Source organism: Mastomys coucha, unplaced genomic scaffold, assembly GCF_008632895.1.
Source record: "Mastomys coucha isolate ucsf_1 unplaced genomic scaffold, UCSF_Mcou_1 pScaffold1, whole genome shotgun sequence".
Lineage (NCBI taxonomy): Eukaryota > Metazoa > Chordata > Mammalia > Rodentia > Muridae > Mastomys > Mastomys coucha.
The window spans coordinates 64,569,596-64,586,905 of record NW_022196891.1 but is presented as its reverse complement, the minus strand read 5'-3'; the positions used below and the strand labels follow the sequence as shown (position 1 = coordinate 64,586,905).

General features: G+C 49.5%; 2 protein-coding genes across 3 annotated transcripts in view; both read left to right on the top strand.

Moving 5' to 3' along the window:
- Positions 1-1,603: 1,603 nt before the first annotated feature.
- Positions 1,604-17,310, top strand: part of Uck2 (uridine-cytidine kinase 2) — a 63,014-nt gene continuing 47,307 nt past the window's right edge. The window contains exon 1 of the mRNA XM_031388448.1: positions 1,604-1,952. Within this exon, the coding sequence (XP_031244308.1) occupies positions 1,854-1,952 (99 nt within the window). The 5' untranslated portion in view covers positions 1,604-1,853. The remainder of the gene's footprint in view (positions 1,953-17,310) is intronic.
- The window catches only part of LOC116103047 (homeobox protein engrailed-2-like), a 46,934-nt gene continuing 31,595 nt past the window's right edge, over positions 1,972-17,310 (top strand). Inside the window, exons 1-2 of one of the 2 annotated variants that reach the window (XM_031388468.1) lie at positions 1,972-2,248; positions 3,081-5,005. In XM_031388468.1, coding sequence (XP_031244328.1) covers positions 1,992-2,248; positions 3,081-3,096 — 273 coding nt within the window. In that variant the 5' untranslated portion in view covers positions 1,972-1,991 and the 3' untranslated portion in view covers positions 3,097-5,005. Of the gene's footprint in view, positions 2,249-3,080; positions 5,006-17,310 lie in introns of those variants that run through there. The other variant, XM_031388460.1, reaches the window with a different exon arrangement.

Below are 17,310 nucleotides of genomic sequence, written 5' to 3'. Positions count from 1 at the left end.
TTTTCCACTTAAGAATGGGAAGTTTCTAATTTTCTTGTTTTTCAAGTCAGTATGAACAGAGATGTGCTCTACCATGTTGGACTGATTAGTATGGTACCCTTTAACGATGTTTTCAAAATTAGTATTTACAAGAAAGTGTGTTAGACTTAAATTTTTATTGTATTTATTTTTAAACTTAAAAATTGTAGCGCAGCGGTGGTTGCATGCACCTTTACTCCCAGTACTCTTTCAGGAGGCAGAGGCAGGAGGATCTCTGTGAGTTTGAGACCAGCCTGCTTTATAGAGTTCCAGGACAGCCAGGGATACAGAGAGAAACTCTGTCTTGGACAAGCCAACCAACCAAAAAACCAAAATGAAACAAAACAAAAAACCCTGTTTTTTTGTATATAGTTGTTTTACCTGCATGTATATCTGTGCACGAGAAGTGGGCATCAGATCCCCTGAAGCAGGAGTTAAGAGAAGCCTTCTGAGGGCTGGGAATTGGACCCGCATACAAGCAGCCTGGGCTCTTAACTGCTGAGTCATCTCTCCAACCTCTTCAGCCCCTTCTTAGAGCCCCATCAGTTCACAGATAAGGTTCAGAGTTCGGAGAAGTGCAGATTCTAGTCCTACCTTTCAGGTGTGCCCAGCAAAACTGCCCTTTCTGGTTCCTTTAGGAGTCTTTTCAAGCCCCAATATTCTACAGTGATAGTCAGGCATTGTTCTAAAAACTTTACCTATGATAATTTATTTTAGCCTAACAAAAATCCTAGCATGTGAGTATTATTTTTCTTTCCATTTAATAGACGGGAACACTGAGGCGCAGTGGACTTGCTGATGGACCCTGAGGTGAATGAAGAAATCTGCCTACCGCGGTGAAGACTTCTCTTTAGACTCTATTTGGTACCACTGTCTTCGTAACTAAGTGACAAATTGCCTGCCTCTAATAAACTAGGTCAGTTAAAGTCATCAATGAATCGGAATGGCATTGTTATGTCTCTATTTTCATTAACCCCAGCTCCACGGGGATGCCAGTACTGCGGATCTAGGATGCCAGTGGAGTGGAAGGACACTGGTTTTTCAGGGAGGGGTAACCGTCCTCGAGTCACCCTTCTTTTAGGGAGTCACATGAGGACAACCTGCTAAGGAAAATGGCACTTGGGGGTTTCCAAGACAGGAAATCTCTAGAGCCGAGCGGCTGACACACACAATTTTGGCACACAGAGGGTGGGAAGGGAGTCTCTGAAAACACAAGTTTCAGTGAGGATAAAGGGTCCAGGCATTATATTAATTCTCTCCATCTTCTTATTCCCAGCCTTTTCCAGTTTTGCGTCTCAACCTTCCATTCTCTGATCTGCTTGACAGTCTCTTCTCGCTTTTGATCTCTTTTGAAATAGGACCGCAGAGTGGTGGCAGCTTAAAACGCTGACCCAGCCGGTTTCTTCTCCACACCCCTCCCCTCCCCGCCCCCCCTGCTCCGTCCGAGAAAGGGTTAATCGGGCGGGTGGGGAGGGGAGTGGTGCTCACACCTTTCCCAGAGACCTCGGGCGGCGGCGGGGCCCGGGCGGGGCGGAGGCTGGGGCCAGACTCCTGGCGAATAGCAGCGCGCAGCCCGCCCGGATTGGAGCAGCCTCATCACGCTGACCTCTGCCTGGGATGTAAACCTCACGGGCCGCCACGGGCCCAGGAGAGCTCTCGGCACCTCCGGGAAAGCCAGCTCGGCCTCCCCCGCGCCCGGGCTCCAGCCGCGGCCGGCCACAGCCTCGACCTCAGCAAGCGACCAGCTGCGCCTGCGAGGAGCTGAGCGAGCCCGGTCGCGGGCGGGGAGCGTGCGTCGGTTCGCACAGGCTGCGAGAGGAGGGGCGGCGCGAGTCATGGCCGGGGACAGCGAGCAGACCCTGCAGAACCACCAGCAGCCCAACGGCGGCGAGCCCTTCCTGATCGGCGTGAGCGGGGGCACGGCCAGCGGGAAGGTAAGAGTCCGCGCGCCCTGCCCGCCCGGCGGCCGGCGCATGTGGCCGGCGCCCGCGGGCCGTGTCAGTTGCAGCCTGCCACCGCGTGGCCCGCGCGATCCTCGTTCCGGGCCGCCGCGCTCCGGACCGCCAGACCCCGCGCAGGCTCGGGGCGCGGCGTTGGGGGGACCAGCGGGGGACCGGGGCGAGCGAGGGTCCCGGGTGCGGGTTCCTCCTACAAGTCCCCACCCGCAGGGATGGTGCGCTCCCTCGCCGGTTCCCGGCGGCGGCGGCGGCGGCGGCGGCTGTGACTCGTGGTCAGGGTCTTGTGGGGGAGGGGCGGGAAGCGGATGCTTATTGTTTTGCAAGTCGGGTGTAGGGACCGGGCTTTCGGGGGCTTCCCTCGGAGCCCCCGGTGCGCTCCTCCGCCCGGCCTGACCCTGGCTTGCCGCCCAAGCAAGCCCGTGGGCTGACGAGGGTGGCCGGGATGCGCGAGGTGGCGCGCCGGCTGCCGGGAGCCCACCTGGGGGTTTGCAGGGCTTCCAGGAGAGCCGAAGCTCGATGGGCGCAGTCACGGATGGGATGACGGCAGGGGCTGCTGCTGTCTTTTATGGTTAGAAAGAGAAAACCGCATCAGTCTCTGTGAGAAAGTTGTACTGGCTCCATGCTCTTCGGTGTCCGGGTCGCTCGAGCTCCTTGGATCGCAGGGAAGGGGCTACCGAGTCTGAATTTGCGAGGAACCTCTTTCCTTTGTATTTTTGCTTCTGCAAGGCAGCGAGGGGTGTCTTGACAGACTTCCCCTCGGGTCTTTTCTGCAGGTGGAGAAAGGGTGGAGCCCTCCCAGATGGTTCTTTCTTTACCTCCCCCCTCGCTCCCCTTTTTAAGATGTGGCTGCTTGCTTGTTCGCCTTGCCGTTTAACAGCCGCCAAGTTCAGTGGGCGCTCGGGCTCCGTGAGGGGCGTCCGAGGGAGCTGGGCGCCGCGTGCGGCCGCTGGTGAGGCGGGATGGTGAGTCCCGAGGCTGGGCAGCGTGGAGCAGGAAGGCTGGATGGCGCCATGAGACGCGCGCCACGCGCCACGAGGTTTTAGCTTCCAGCCCATGTCGCCTTGGCCCCTCCTCCATTTTGATTTTACGTTTTTTTCCCTCCAGGTCTGGAGTACTTTAGCCCAGCAGCCCAGATTCAGCGTTGTGTGCTGCAGACTCCAGTGTTGATGAAGTTCGCCTCTCTTTTAGCTTCCATGGTTAGGATTGTGAAATGCTGTTTAGGTCTCGAAACTTAGGTTTTTGGCTTTTTTTTTTTTCTTCTTCCTCTTTGCCTGTTAACGTGCTAAGCTTAAAAAATATGTTCTTCACTAGTGGGTCTAGGAATACCATTTCTATTAGGGCCCCTTATCAGCTCTTTTTGGAATCACCTTTGCCGCACTGTTCGTTTTTCCAGTATTCCTGGTGTAGAGGACCCTTTTCTAATTCATGGCTGTATTCCCAAAGTGAAGTTGAGGTAATATTAGCCTGAAGTCCAGTCAGTCCTCTTAGTGAGAGAGAGACTTCAAGCTTCCGGATGAGTGGAACATTTAGAAACATAATGACCTTGGTAATCACCTAAATAATTTAGTCACCAGAGGCCGAAAGCTACACACTGAAAAGGTAAAGTCATTCGTGTTATCTTATTCAGCTGTTTTCACAGTTGATATTAAGGATGGGTCGCTCAGATAGCTGGAATGGCAGGGCTAGTTAGCCACTGTGGGAGTGGCCAGGTCTCTGCTGACCTGCTTATTCAGGAGGAGTAAGAGAGGATGCCCAACCAAAGAAGGGTCTCATGGTACCGTTTTCAAAATGTGTGCAGTTTGGGCATATGATGGCTTGTTAAAGAATTGTGCGTATTTGGTTATTTATTTATTTTGGTTTTTTTCAAGACAGGGTTTCTCTGTACAGCCCTGGCCATCCTGGAACTCACTTTGTAGACCAGGCTGGCTTGGACCTCAGAAATCCACCTGTCTCTGCCTCCCAAGTGCTGGGATTAAAGGCATGCGTCACCACTGCCGGGCTTGTGTGTGCTTAAGAGAAGTCTCCTGGCCTGTGTGGGAAACTCATGAAGACAGGCTAGATTGGCCTTACTCCTGGAGATACCCCTGCCTCTCTAGTCCTGGGATCATGGCAGTGGTCCACCACACCAGGCTGTGTGCAGTCTAGCTGCATGCGGCGGTACCAGATAGAGTATGAGGCCAGCCTGGACAACAAAACCACTGTCTCAGAGTGTTAAAAGAGCACTGGACTTGTAAAAAAAATTCATATTGTAGTCAGTTTGTAATTACATCACAATTTTATTCCAGTCCGTAGTGTCTTTCCATTAAAGAACTGGAAGTTTCTTTCCTCCCCCCACCCCCAAGTCAGCATGAACAAACTGGATCTCCTTTGGGACTCAAAACCTGGTGCAGTAGGGACTGGAAGCATGGCAGGTTGCTATCTTATATTCTGGCTAAAGGAATTTGGAAAGGGACAAAGGGGGTCAAGGAAAAATGGCAGTCTTCAAGGAGACTCCAGGGCCCAACAATCTAATTACCCGTTTTTTAAGATCTCTGCTTTTGGGCGGAGGTGGTGTAACCCGGGAGCTTTCACAAGCACTGTCTTCACCTGCAGATGAGAGAAAGGAGGCCCAGCTAATCATGCATGCAGATGGCACAGTTAGTGGCAGCCCTGGGACTAGAGAGCCTTGATGCCCAGTCTCTGCTTCGGGTTTGCTTAAGAGCTAAGACCTGAAGCCAGAGCATAGCTTCCCACTGTCACACAGGATAGGAACTGAATGAAGATAGCTGGAAGGAATCCTGGGACTCTCCACTTTGGGACAGCTATATGACCTAGAGCAAACAGACCCCGCAGCCCTGCACCACAAATCTGAGAAATTTCTTCCTTTCTGGTCTCCTTCTGAACCACTCGGAGATAGAAGAGGCTTTTTCCTACGGGACGCTCCTTGTCTCAATGTTGTGGCTCTTTGGAGTATAAATATTTTATCTCAGACTAAATTATTTTGGTGGTGCAAGGCAAAAAAAGGTAACTGTCCAGTTCTTTAATCCCAGCACTCAGGAGGCAGAGGCAGGCAGATCTCTTGTTAGTTCGAGGCCAGCCTGGTCTACAGAGCAAGTTCCAGGATAGCCAGGGCTACCCAGAAACTGCCTCAAAAAAAAAAAAAAAAAAACCCCAAAACCAAACGTAGTGATTACAGCTCTAATGACCACGTTTTATATTTTATTTTTTTGAGATAGTGTCTTGCTATATAGTTCAGGCTGGCATTGATTTTTACTGTAGTCCAAGCTGATGATTTCCTTGCCTCTGCCTTCCAAGTGCTAGGATTAAAGCATGGACTGATCCTTTGCTCTGTTATAGATTAAGATGAATTAGAACTTTAAACTTTACTAGGCAGACAAAGCAAATCATTGTTAGATGATTTTAAAGTTTCCTAGTGGGAGTGGGGGTGGGGAGCTGGAAAGATGTCTCAGCACTTGAGAGACTGCTGGTGCAGAGGAACTGGGGTTTGATCCCTAGCACCCCAGTTCTAGGGGATCTGCTGTCAACTTCTGGCCCTGTGGAAACACCAGACACAGATGTGGTACATACATGCAAAAGATCCAGGCACTTACATTAAGCTGGATGTGGTGTTACACAGTCAGCCAGGGATACATAGATCCGGTTTCTTTTCTTTTCTTTTCTTTGTTTTTTGAGATAGGGTTTCTCTGTGTAGCCCTGGAGGTCCCGGAACTCACTCTGTAGACTAGGTTGGCCTTAAATTTAGAAATCCGCCTGCCTCTGCCTCCCAAGTGCTGGGATTAAAGGCGTTCCCCACCACTGCTGGGCTGATCCCGTTTCAAACAAAACAAAACAACAAAAACCAAAAACAAAACCCAAAAAATCCAAAATAAAAAATTAAAGTGCGCCAGGGAATGTAACTCCATGATAGAGCTCTTGCCTAGTATATATAAGGTTCTGAGTTTTCTCTCCTAAATCTCAAAGACACAAAGCCACTCTATGTAGTGGGCGAGAAAGTTTTTTTGGCCTAATATCAAAAGCCAGACTTTTATTTCCTCCTAAACAATAGGCGCAGGATGATAGCAAGAAATAACTTTGGCCGGGAGGCAGAAACAGAAGGGACAAGCACCCAGCAGCCCACCTATGTCTGTATTCATGCATCACTTTCAGGACGGGCCCCTCCCTCCCTCTTGAGTCTCACTCTTGCCCTTGACCAATAAAAGCAGCCTATGGATCTGCTCCTTGTCTCACCATCTCAGGTGGTCTTCCTTGTGTCAGCTCTTGCTGTTCCTCCCCTCTTCAACTGTCTCCACGGTCCAGGTCAAAAACTCTAAATATAGAGTGCCAGTCCCCTCCGCCCTCGGCTGTGCTCCTGGGCTGAGGACCACCGCTCCTTTTGCCCATGTCTTTAACTAAACTGCTTTCCGATGCCATGGTTCCTGTCACTGCAGTGGCTTTTTGGTGCAACTCTGTTAACTGCTTTCAGAAGGGAACTTGTTACCCAGTTCCTTCATCAGAGCCCGCCTGCTTCCGTCAGCCCTATTGCATCTTGCCCTGTACCATGCTTGGCTCCAGACTGCTTGCTTACTCCAGAGTCTCTCGTTTCCGTAAGAAGTACTGAAATGCTATCATTTTTGAGGTATGTGGAAGGGGGCAAGATAGTTTGTGTTTGTGTTTTCGAGACAAGGTTAGCCTGTGTAACTTCCCCTCTGTTTCATGTTGGCCTTGAACTCCAGATCTGTCTGTCTTGCCTCCCTGAGTGCTAGGATTGAATCTTAAACTGAAGGATGCTGAGAGAAGGTCCCTCCTGAGTGTCTGTCTGCTCATCAACAGCCCACTCTGCTTTCTCATCATGAAGCTTTATCATGAAAGAGTCAGATTATTTATTTGACTTTATAGGTGTTTAGTCAGGTGCCTTTCTAGAAGAGACACTTTGACTTTGGGACAGAGGTGGGACTCGGGCCCAACTTTTCTGAATCTGCCTCATTTGAGCTTTTCTGTAGCAGTGACCTCCCCTTGAAGGTATTTTTAGGGAGGCTGGCCGGTGAGCAATGCAGGACAAGTGGCCCCCACTGAGGTGTGGGCTGGTACGTCAGCTCAGCTTGACTGTGAGTCAGCACCTGCTTTTGGACTCCCTCTGAATGCTGTGGGGCATTGTCATCTTGGCGTCCCCTGCCCTATTCCTGGAACCTCAGCTGCTTCTATCCGGATGGCTCGTCCCATACTCTCTCAGTGAGGTGTTTCCAGGACCCTGGGCTATGTTCCTGTGAGCGGGTGCTGTGTGTTTTCTAACCCCCTTGGTCTTGAGGGGCAATGCTCTGTCCCCTGGTGCCCTTCTAGCAGTCCCATGCTCTTTATAGTCACTCCTCTAGGTATGCCCAAGCTTTCGTCCCCATCCTCCTAAAAAACCTCCCATTTAGTTTAGGGCGCCACTGCAGTGTGGATTGAAGCAGCAGCAAGCCTCCAGCAGCAGCACTTCCCTCTTGCCCTTAGGGGGGTCCTTCCTTTATCTTTAGGATGAGTGGCTTTATATTATTATTATTATTATTATTATTATTATTATTATTATTATTTTGGTTTTTTCGAGACCGGGCTTCTCTGTGTAGCCCTGGTTCTCCTGGAACTCACTCTGTAGACCAGGCTGGCCTCGAACTCAGAAATCCGCCTGTCTGTGCCTCCCAAGTGCCAGGATTAAAGGCCTGTGCGGCCGCCACCACCACCCAGTGATGAGTGGCTTTAAAGTGTCCTTTCTGATGCTCACCCCCTGTGGTCATCTCACTTAGTGAATTGGACAGTCTCCAGCTTACTGTAATTTTTTTTTTGGTAGAATATTGCTTTATTTTATTTTATTTTTATTTATTGCTTGTCAGTAGCCTGCACGTGTTCAGACCCGGTGGAAGGAGATAGCTGACTCCCACTCGCTGCGCTCAAGAGTCCAGCTTTTATTAGCTCCTGTGGTGCAGACAGCTTGCATTTGGGACTACCACTAAAAATGTTGAGATAGGATTTTTTTGCAGGTGGGCTCTGTGATGGTGAGGTAGAAACTTCAGGGTCTTTAGTGTCCTATTTATTTATTCATTTATTTATTTATTTGGCTTTTTTGTGACAATGTCTTTTAATAGTCCTGGCTGTCCTGGAATTCGCCCTATAGATCAGGCTGGTTAAAAAAAAACTCATAGAGATCTACATCCTCCTGTGTGTTAGGAGCACTGATCAGTGCTAGGATTAAAGGCATGCGTCGCCATGTCCAGCCCAAAAAATTTATTTTATGTGCATTGGTGTTTTGCCTGCATGAGGGTATATGAGTGTGTCAGATCCCGTGGTGGAGTTACCGTTGCACAGCTCTGGACCACTGAGCCATCTTTCTAGCCCTTAATTTTTTTGTCAGTTAAAAATGTTTGAGGGGGTACTTAGAGTGTATTGTGCTCTTCTTGCCCTTTAAATAATTTTGTCAGCTTGATCACTAGATCATCTAATTTAATATATAAATCACAGGCATATGCAAATTATAAGTATAACCATGTTTTTCTGTGTGTGTGTGTGTGTGTGTGTGTGTGTGTGTGAAATAACGATAGGAATTATGAAAGGATAGAAGTGATGAACCATTTAGAAGCATTTCTTTAATGGTAGAGAGTGGTTCTTGGTTCTTATTAAAATATTTTGTGATTGAAATATGTCTTTGGCACTGTGAGATAGCTCAGTGTGGGTCAAGCTTGACAACCTGTTTTGGGCTCTAGAGCCCACAGGGTGGACGAGAACCAACTACTGACAAGTATCATTCTCTGACCTTCACATGTATGCTGTAGCACATGTGTGCCCGCATACTTCCTAAGCCTGCCCCCTCTGCCCATTAAAAATGTGACAGGTGAAACTGAGCAAATTATTTTATTCCAAGTTATTGTGTGTGTGTGTGTGTGTGTGTGTGTGTGTGTGCGCTGAAACGTATGTGTGCATGGCATGTGTGCAGAAGTAGAGGGCCACACACTGGGGAGTTGGTTCACACCTTCCACCAGCTCTGATCTGGGGGTTGAACTTCCAGTCCTGAGGCCTTCCAGTCAGGGTCTGTCCCCGCCGAGCCATCTTCCTGGCTGAGATGTTCATTCCAGGCTGGCATAGTAGAACTTGCTGTGTGGCAGGTGATGACGTTCATCTTGTGACCCTCCCTCCACCTCCCCAGTGCTGAGCCACCACACTCTGTTAAAGGTGGTGCTGGGGATAGATCCCAGGGCTTGGCACACCCGGGGGAATCACTGTAGCCTCCGCCCAGATCATCTTTGATAGTCTCATTCTTGGGTGACTTGATGACATTAGTTTAGAAGTGTTTGGATCTATTCAGTCTTTTGACTAGTGGTTTAATGGCTGCCATTTTAACTCTTCAAAAGTCCAAATCAAAGAAAGTCCTTTTATTGGGAGTTGGGGGCCTCTAGACACAGGTCTCTCTGTGTAGCCCTGGCTATCCTAGAACTTGCTCTGTAGACCAGACTGGCCTGGAACTCACAGAGATCCGCCTGCCTTTGGAACTCTGGGATTAAAGGCATGCACCACCAGTGAGCCATGTTGAAAGTGTGGAGGTCAGGACAACTTTTTTCAACAATGGGTCCTGGGGTCTCAACAATGGGTCTGGGCCTTTGCAGCAAGTGTTTTGAACTCAGTAGTTAAGGCCAACCTATCTTTGGTGCTTGGAGTGTGTGTTACCAGGCCTGGCTTGATTTGAAAAATTTGAACAGTGGTAGAGGGTGGTTGACAGCCCTCAAATCGGTGGAGGCACACTCGCCTTTTATCTCAGCACTTGGGAGGCAGAGGCAGGTGGATTTTTGAGTTCGAAGCCAGCATGGTCTACAGAATGAGATCCAGGACAGGCCGGGCTACACAGAGAAATACTGCCTCGAAAAACCACCACCACCACCAACAACAAAAATCATCAACGATGCTTATTTTTATAACCCAGTTCCTTTTCTTTTTTCTTTTTCATTGTGTGTAGGTCAGGTTTTTGAAGATTGTATTTTGGTCATTTTCAATTATGTGTGTGTATGTATGTGTGGGTGTTCCAAGAGGTTAGAGGTGTCAGATACTCTGGGAGCTAGAGTTACAGGAAATTAATTGGGAGTTGTTTGATATGGGTGCCTGGAATTGAACCCTGGTCCTTTAGAAGAGCAGTATGTGCACTTAATTGATGAACCATCTCTCCAGCCCCCTGGTTAGAGGGTTTTAAAATCTTTGTAATTTTTAGAAGACTGTGGGCCTTTTAAAGTTGTACTGTGTTTTATATTGTGATATCAACACGAGGTCCTGGGGATTGAACCCAAGTCTTGAGGCTTGGTGGAAAATCACCCCTATCTACTGAGCCATTTGTACTCACAGCCTTTAACTGGCCCTTATTTCATATTATAACTTAATTTCCTATGACTATATTTTTTTGTTGTTGCTCTTTTTTTTTTTTTTTTGAGACAGGGTCTCTCTGTGTAGCCACTGTATGGCTGATCAAAGTCCCTGTGAAGAGCACATTGGTCTATTTGTGTCTGCTTCCTGCTCAATGTGATTAGAGGTTTTTATTTCTTTAAAACACTTACTACATTTTATTTTATTTTATCATTATTATTATTATTATTAGTATTAGTATTAGTATTATTATTGGTTTTTCGAGATAGGGTTTCTCTGAATAGCCCTGGCTGTCCTGGAACTCACTCAGTAGAGGAGGCTGGCCTCGAACTCAGAAATCCGCCTGCCTCTGCGTCCCAAGTACTGGGATTAAGGGCATGTGTCACCACTGCCTGGCCACTTACAACATTTTTATTTAGTGTGTATAACTGTGTAGACATTTGTGTCACTGCGCAGTGCGTGCGTGCGTGCGTGCGTGTAGGTCCCTTTCTTCTACCACGTTATCCTGAGGGAATTGAACTGAGATTATGATACTTGGTTGGAACTTTCACCTACTGAACCATTTTGCTGGCTCCTTCTCTGCCCTCTGAGAGGATATTACGTACTTTGGGCCAACCTTGACCTCACTTTGCAGCCAAGGTTGCTCTTCAGGCCCCGTGACCCTGCCTCTTTCTTGCCTGGCACTAAGATTTAAGGAGTTGTGCCCCAGTGCCCAGCTGACTGTTTAGAAGAGAGAAAACTGGAAAACCCCACACACAGAAGGGGCTCCGTTAGCTCTGCCGTAGCACCTGCAACGATTTCCTACCATTCCTTTGGGTTGGTTCAAGCAGGTAAGGCAGGCCTTGGTTTTGTAAGGTGGGAGGGACCTGGTAGGTAGCTTGATAGGGGTTAATAGCCTCGCAGAGGCCACTGAACAATGCACCCATCCCTCCTGATCTGCTGAGGCTCTCCCCCTGGTTTCTGTGGTAACACTGGGAAGGAAGACACAGCTGCCCCTCCTTAGCTCTCCTGATCCAAAGGATGACCTTTGGCTTTGGGTGGAGACATTCTGATCTGCTCCAGAGATTAAAGCATCACTGTTGCCTCCTGAGGAGTAGGGTCCATCACCCTGTCTCACAGGAAATCCTGTTCATCTGAAGACGTGGCTAAAGCCATGGGAGGACTGCCCCTAAAGCCATGGGAAGACTACCCCTAAAGCCATGGGAGGATTGCCCCTAAAGCCATGAGAGGACTGCCCCTTAATGAGATGAGGTATTGCTTATCCTTCCCAGAAAGGCCTTCCTCCTTGAACTCAGGTAAAAGTGGGAGGGGCTACCTGTGCCTGCCACCCTAGTGCTTGGGGGGTGGAGACTGGCAGATGCCAGGCACTTGGCTTGTTAGCCAGAGAGCAAGACGGCTTCAGGTTCTCTGGGAGACATTGTCTTAAAAAAAAAAAAAAACAGGCCAAGAGTGATGGCAGAGAACACCCTTCATTGACTGCTGACTTCCACAGACACCTGTGCATGCACATGTACACACACCCACACACCTCAACACAATTTTTTTTTTTTTTTTGAGGAAGACCTTTGTGAATAGCGCCGGCTGACCTTGAACTCAGATCCCCACCCCCTGCCTCCACTCCAATGAATGCTGCCACTAAAGGCCTTTTCTTCCAGCCTTGAAAAGGGCCTCAGGGGCTGTAAATGGCTCCTCTGTGTTGACTGTCTCTCAGGAAGCATTCTCCAGGAGGAGATAACTGTTATCTCGGTTCTAATTGCCTTAGCAGCTGAGTCTTTAGGGCAGCTCTCACTTCCTTGATTGCCCCCGAGTGTTTGCTCATGGCTTTCACTACCGCTCAGGTCAAAAGCGTTTGCCTTAGACACGCTCATCAGCTGGGTGAACAGCCCAGAATGCATTGCTGCTTTGCCCAGTTACACCTTCTAACAGTGTTTTGTGGTGCTGTGTAGTGCGACACACGGGACCTCATGCCAAGCATGTACTCCCCCACGGAACTGCCCTTGGGCCCCCAAATACTGTTGGAGTGTTTTAACCTGTCTGCCTCAGTGGCTGCTGGGAGATGTGGGTAGTGCTTGAACTCTGTCTTGGGGGTGGGGTGGGGGGTGGGAGATGGGGTCGTGAGAGGGTCCCTTCACCTGGTGCTATTGACACAGGTAGCGTTGTGCAAGTGCACTTGCTTGATGGCTGGATGCCGCCCGATGTTCCATTCGGTAAGATGATAAACTCCGCTGAAGAGAGACTTGAGGGGAGCCTCTCTTGGCTCTTGAGAACCACAGTTATCTATTTTGTGTAGGTGAGTGCTTATTGACAGGGACTGCATCTTCAGCCGAAGAGAAACTTAGAGATTTTGTAAACCCAAAGATGATCTAGGGAAAAGTCTGCCTTGCCTGGAGAACACCCACCTGCTTTGGTCAGCTTAGAGAGCCTCAACAGGAGCTTTTTCTAACAGGATTGGAGTTGGGCACCCCCACCCTATCACAAAGCTTTTTAGATTTACTCTGTTCGCGCGCGCGCGCGCGCGCGCGCGCGCGCGCGCGTGTGTATGTGTGTGTGTGTGTGTGTGTGTGTGTGTGGACTATGTTGTCAAGAGGCACAAAGATGTCCAAAGGATGGTGTCTGATTGCCTGGAGCTGTGTAGGTGCTGGGAATAAATCCCAGGTCTTTTGCAATAATCACTGAGCTATCCAGCCCCACTGTCGCACATCTAATAGAATGGAAAACATTACAAATGTTTCACAGTTTACACAGGCTTTGTGCTCCGTGCATCAAAAAAGGGACATTTTAAGTAGCAGTGTTTAGTAGAATCTTATAGAAGCTTATAATACATATAATTATGTATCATTATAATACATATAAATATGGTAATCATCCAAAGGAGACTATACAAAATGACACACAGCTTTATGAGGTGTGTTTTTAAAGTCTCTGATCTAGTGAAGGCATGCCTGATTGCCTAACAACGCACTAAACATGGAAGATAAAATGTCATCCGTCTCAGCCCACCACAATGGAGCACACCTTTAATCCCGTCACTAAGGAGGCAGAAAGAAGCAGGTATCTCTGAGTTTGGGCCGGACTGGTCTACCTCGTGAGCACCAGGACACCAGGGCTGCATAACAGACAGATCCTGTCTCAGCAGCCCTTCTCCCCCCACAAACAGACTTGCCATAGTGTTGGTAATGCCTGGTTCTGACTAGGACTCAGAACTCAGGGCCGCATGTGTGGCCTGCAGCTTATGTGTGCCTCGCAGGCCCATTTCTGCTGTGCGCGCTGCGGACAGCGTAGCACTGAAGCAGTGAGAGCAACCTCTCTCAGGAGAGAGCCCAGGCCTCTTTTGTGTTATGCTTTTGGTTGTCTGAGGACGTCCCATTTTGGAGACTGGTTCTGGAGCCTTGCCATATCTCTCACGACTTATTGATCTCTGGAGGTCAGACGTGGTGCTTTGATTGGCCACTGGGCTGCCTTTCCCTACTACAGCGCTTCTTGTGAGGAGAGCAAACATTTGAGAGCAGAACAATATGGAGCAATCCACCCTGTTTGAAGGAGGGAGTCTTGAACCCCGCTCTGGAGGAAGCCACAGGACCTTCCCTGTCTGCCGTCCCCAGACGCACGCACTGCGGCTGGGGTGACCTTTTGCTTCCCGGGTGAATGCAGTGGAGCTTGTGTCTCATCCGATTCCACCAGGCCTTCCGAGGGATTGTGTTCACTGTGTGAGATCTGAGGCCTTTCATTGTAACAGGATGGAAGCTTTTACGGCATCCGCCACTGTGTCCAGTTAGGGTGGAGACCCCGAAGGCTGTGGCAATGCTCTCAGGTGGGGTCGGAGACAGGGAGCAGAGGCCTTGTACTCTTGTCAGGCTCGTGTTCCTGGCCTGTCTCGGCTCGTTTTTTTATCTGTTTTCTTTTGATCCCATCCCTACATCTGTGGAAAGGAGATAAGGTTGTTAGGAATAAGTGAGGAAACCGGCCCCAGTGCGTACACAGCAGTGTCTGAACCGGGAACAATCGCCTTCCTGTTATACCTGCATACACATTCTACAGAATGTGCCCTGCCTGAACAGCCTCTTTGGTCAGTCTATTAAAGATATACCCAATATTGTTTAATTGGGGAATACTTTTTTTTTTTTCTCTCAAGACAGGGTTTCTTTGTATGGCCCTGGCTTAATCCTCTTGCCTCTGCCTTTGGAGTGCTGGGATTAAAGGCATGTGCCACCACCGCCAAGGCTTAATTGGGGCATACTTTGGAATATATAACAAGACCCTGATACATATGACAAAAAGCATAATGACCCCCCTGAACCTTTCACTACTTCCTTCTTGTTTGTTTGTTTGTTTTTCGAGACAGGGTTTCTCTGTGTAGCCCTGGCTGCCCTGGAACTCACTCTGTAGACCAGGCTGGCCTTGAACTCAGAAATCCGCCTGCCTCTGCCTCCCAAGTGCTGGGATTAAAGGCGTGCGCCACCATCGCCCAGCTACACTACTTCTTACTCCTGAAGGAAGAGGGCCCTTTCTTCCTCAGCCAGGTGCTCTTCATTTGGTAATTGTGATTTGAAGGTTGGCTGTGCGCTGTCCTTACCTTCCCAGTGCTGCAGCCCTTTAATACAGTTGTGGTGATGTTGGGGGGAGACTCCCAACCTCAATTATTTTTGTTGCTCCTGTTAGGAGTTGTAGTGTAAATATCTGATAGATAAGCAGGGGATCCGATAGGCAATCCCTGTGAAATAGTCACCCTACCTCCCCTAAGGGGGTCGAAACCCACAGATTGAGAACCACTGGTCTACTCCCCCCACCCCCTTCCCCGCAGGCTAATGCTGGCTTCCTGCCTCTCATTGTTCTCTCAGTTGCCAGTTGCCTCGCGTGTTCTTTCTTCTTGGGCCTCTGAAGCTCCTTAGCTCACTGCTTGTCTCCCTTCTGGAGCCTGCGTTCTCATTTGTCAGCGATTGTCTGCTCAGTCATCACTAGTTCCCAGCCCCTTCCCATGTCCTCAGCCGTCACCCTGCATTTCTACTCAGTGGTGTGAGACCTGGAATCCTGCCAGTCCGTGCTCTGTTCCTTACCCACCGACTTGCCATCCCACCTGCAGCCTTCCCTCCAGACACTCGCAGGAGAGACACATCTCGCTGTCACCTCTGTCAGTCTGTCCTCCCAGGCCGCTCATCCCATCAGTTCCACTTGTGAGTCTCTTGGAATCTTACCCAAGCTTCCATCATTTCCAGACAGCATGACTCTCCAGTGGCTGGTTTCCCAGCCAGCAGCCTGGACCCCCTCCAGAACATTCTCCACATTGCTGCTGGAGTGATCTTTAAACAAATACAGCTCTGATCTTGCCTGTCACTCCCAGGGCATTCTTTGTGGTTCTGTTTCCTCTCTTGCCCTTGGCATTTCCTCCCGCTAAGGCTGTAATCGGCTAGCTCTTTGCCTGTATCACACCTGTCCTTTCCTCACACAGTTGCTGACCACTTACTTCCAGGGCCCAAAGCTCAGCTCACCTCCACCTGTGAGGTGTCAGAGCTGCCTCTGTTCAGCACTCTGCCTTCTTCTTGCCCATCTGGGCACCCCATCTCTTAAAAGCCCTCTTTTCTTTTTTTCCAAGGCAGGGTTTCTCTGTATAGCCCTGGCTGTCCTGGAACTCACTCTGTGGACCAGGCTGGTCTCGAACTCAGAAATCCGCCTGCCTCTGCCTCCCAAGTGCTGGGATTAAAGGTGTGCGCCACCACTGCCTGGCTCTTAAAGCCCTCTTAAGCTTTCCTCTTCCCTGTGTGTCTGCCACTCCACTTAAATCTGAATTGGGATTCCCATCATAGGTGTTTCTTCTTCTGTACTATCTTATCTTCCCAGTTTAAGGACACTGCTCTTATGTTTGTACAATGTAGCAGGTGCCCAGGCACTTGAGAGAGAGAGAAAGTATATTCAGGTTTCCCTCCGTGTCTTATGTGGAGTCTACCTGACCCTCTGCCCCCATTCTAACTTTAGAATTTGAGATCCGAGAAGTCAGTCTCACATGCCAGTTCTTGGAAAAGCCAACTTTAAACGGACCCTGCATCTGCAGCAGAGACCGTAGCTCTTCTGTTGAGCACTTGGACAGATGTTTGAGTTTCAGGAAGTTGTTGGCGCTCAGCAGTTTTGAGGTGTGGCATAGCCCTTTGACTTTATAAGGAAGGGCAGCCTTTCCCTGGTCCAATCCTGTCGGGTTTTCTCCTCTTAATCTATTTAAAACACACATGCGCACATGCCCTCTAGCCAGGCATTGTAGCTCGTGTTCAGGATCCCAGGGCTTAGGAGACATGAGGGAGGTGGATTGGTGTCAGTTCAGTGGCAGCTTGGTTTACACAGGCAGCTCCAGGCCAGCTAAGGCCTCATGTTGAGACCCTCTCCCAACAAACCAAGAAAATTATCCCCAGATACATCAGTGAAGCCTAAACCACTTTTACCACATTTGTTACACCATTTCTTTCTGTTCTCTTTATGAAACAAATTCATGGCTTTTTAAAAACTACATTTTGGCCAGGCGGTGGTGGCGTACACCTTTAATCCCAGCACTTGGGAGGCAGAGGCAGGTGGATTTCTGAGTTCCGAGGCCAGCCTGGTCTACAGAGTGAGTTCCAGGACAGCCAGGGCTACACAGAGGATCCCTGTCTCGAAAATACAAACAAACAAACAAACAAACAAACAAAACCAAACAAAAAACCCCCCTCCATTTTGTGTTTGGCTTGCATGCCTGTGCGTGCTTGCCTGAGCGTGCCTGTGCGTGCTTGCCTGAGCGTGCCTGAGCGTGCCTGTGCGTGCTTGCCTGAGCGTGCCTGTGCGTGCTTGCCTGAGCGTGCCTGTGCGTGCTTGCCTGAGCGTGCCTGTGCGTGCTTGCCTGAGCGTGCCTGTGCGTGCTTGCCTGAGCGTGCCTGTGCGTGCTTGCCTGAGCGTGCCTGTGCGTGCTTGCCTGAGCGTGCCTGCTTGCCCAGTGCCGCAGAATCAATGTTATCAGAGG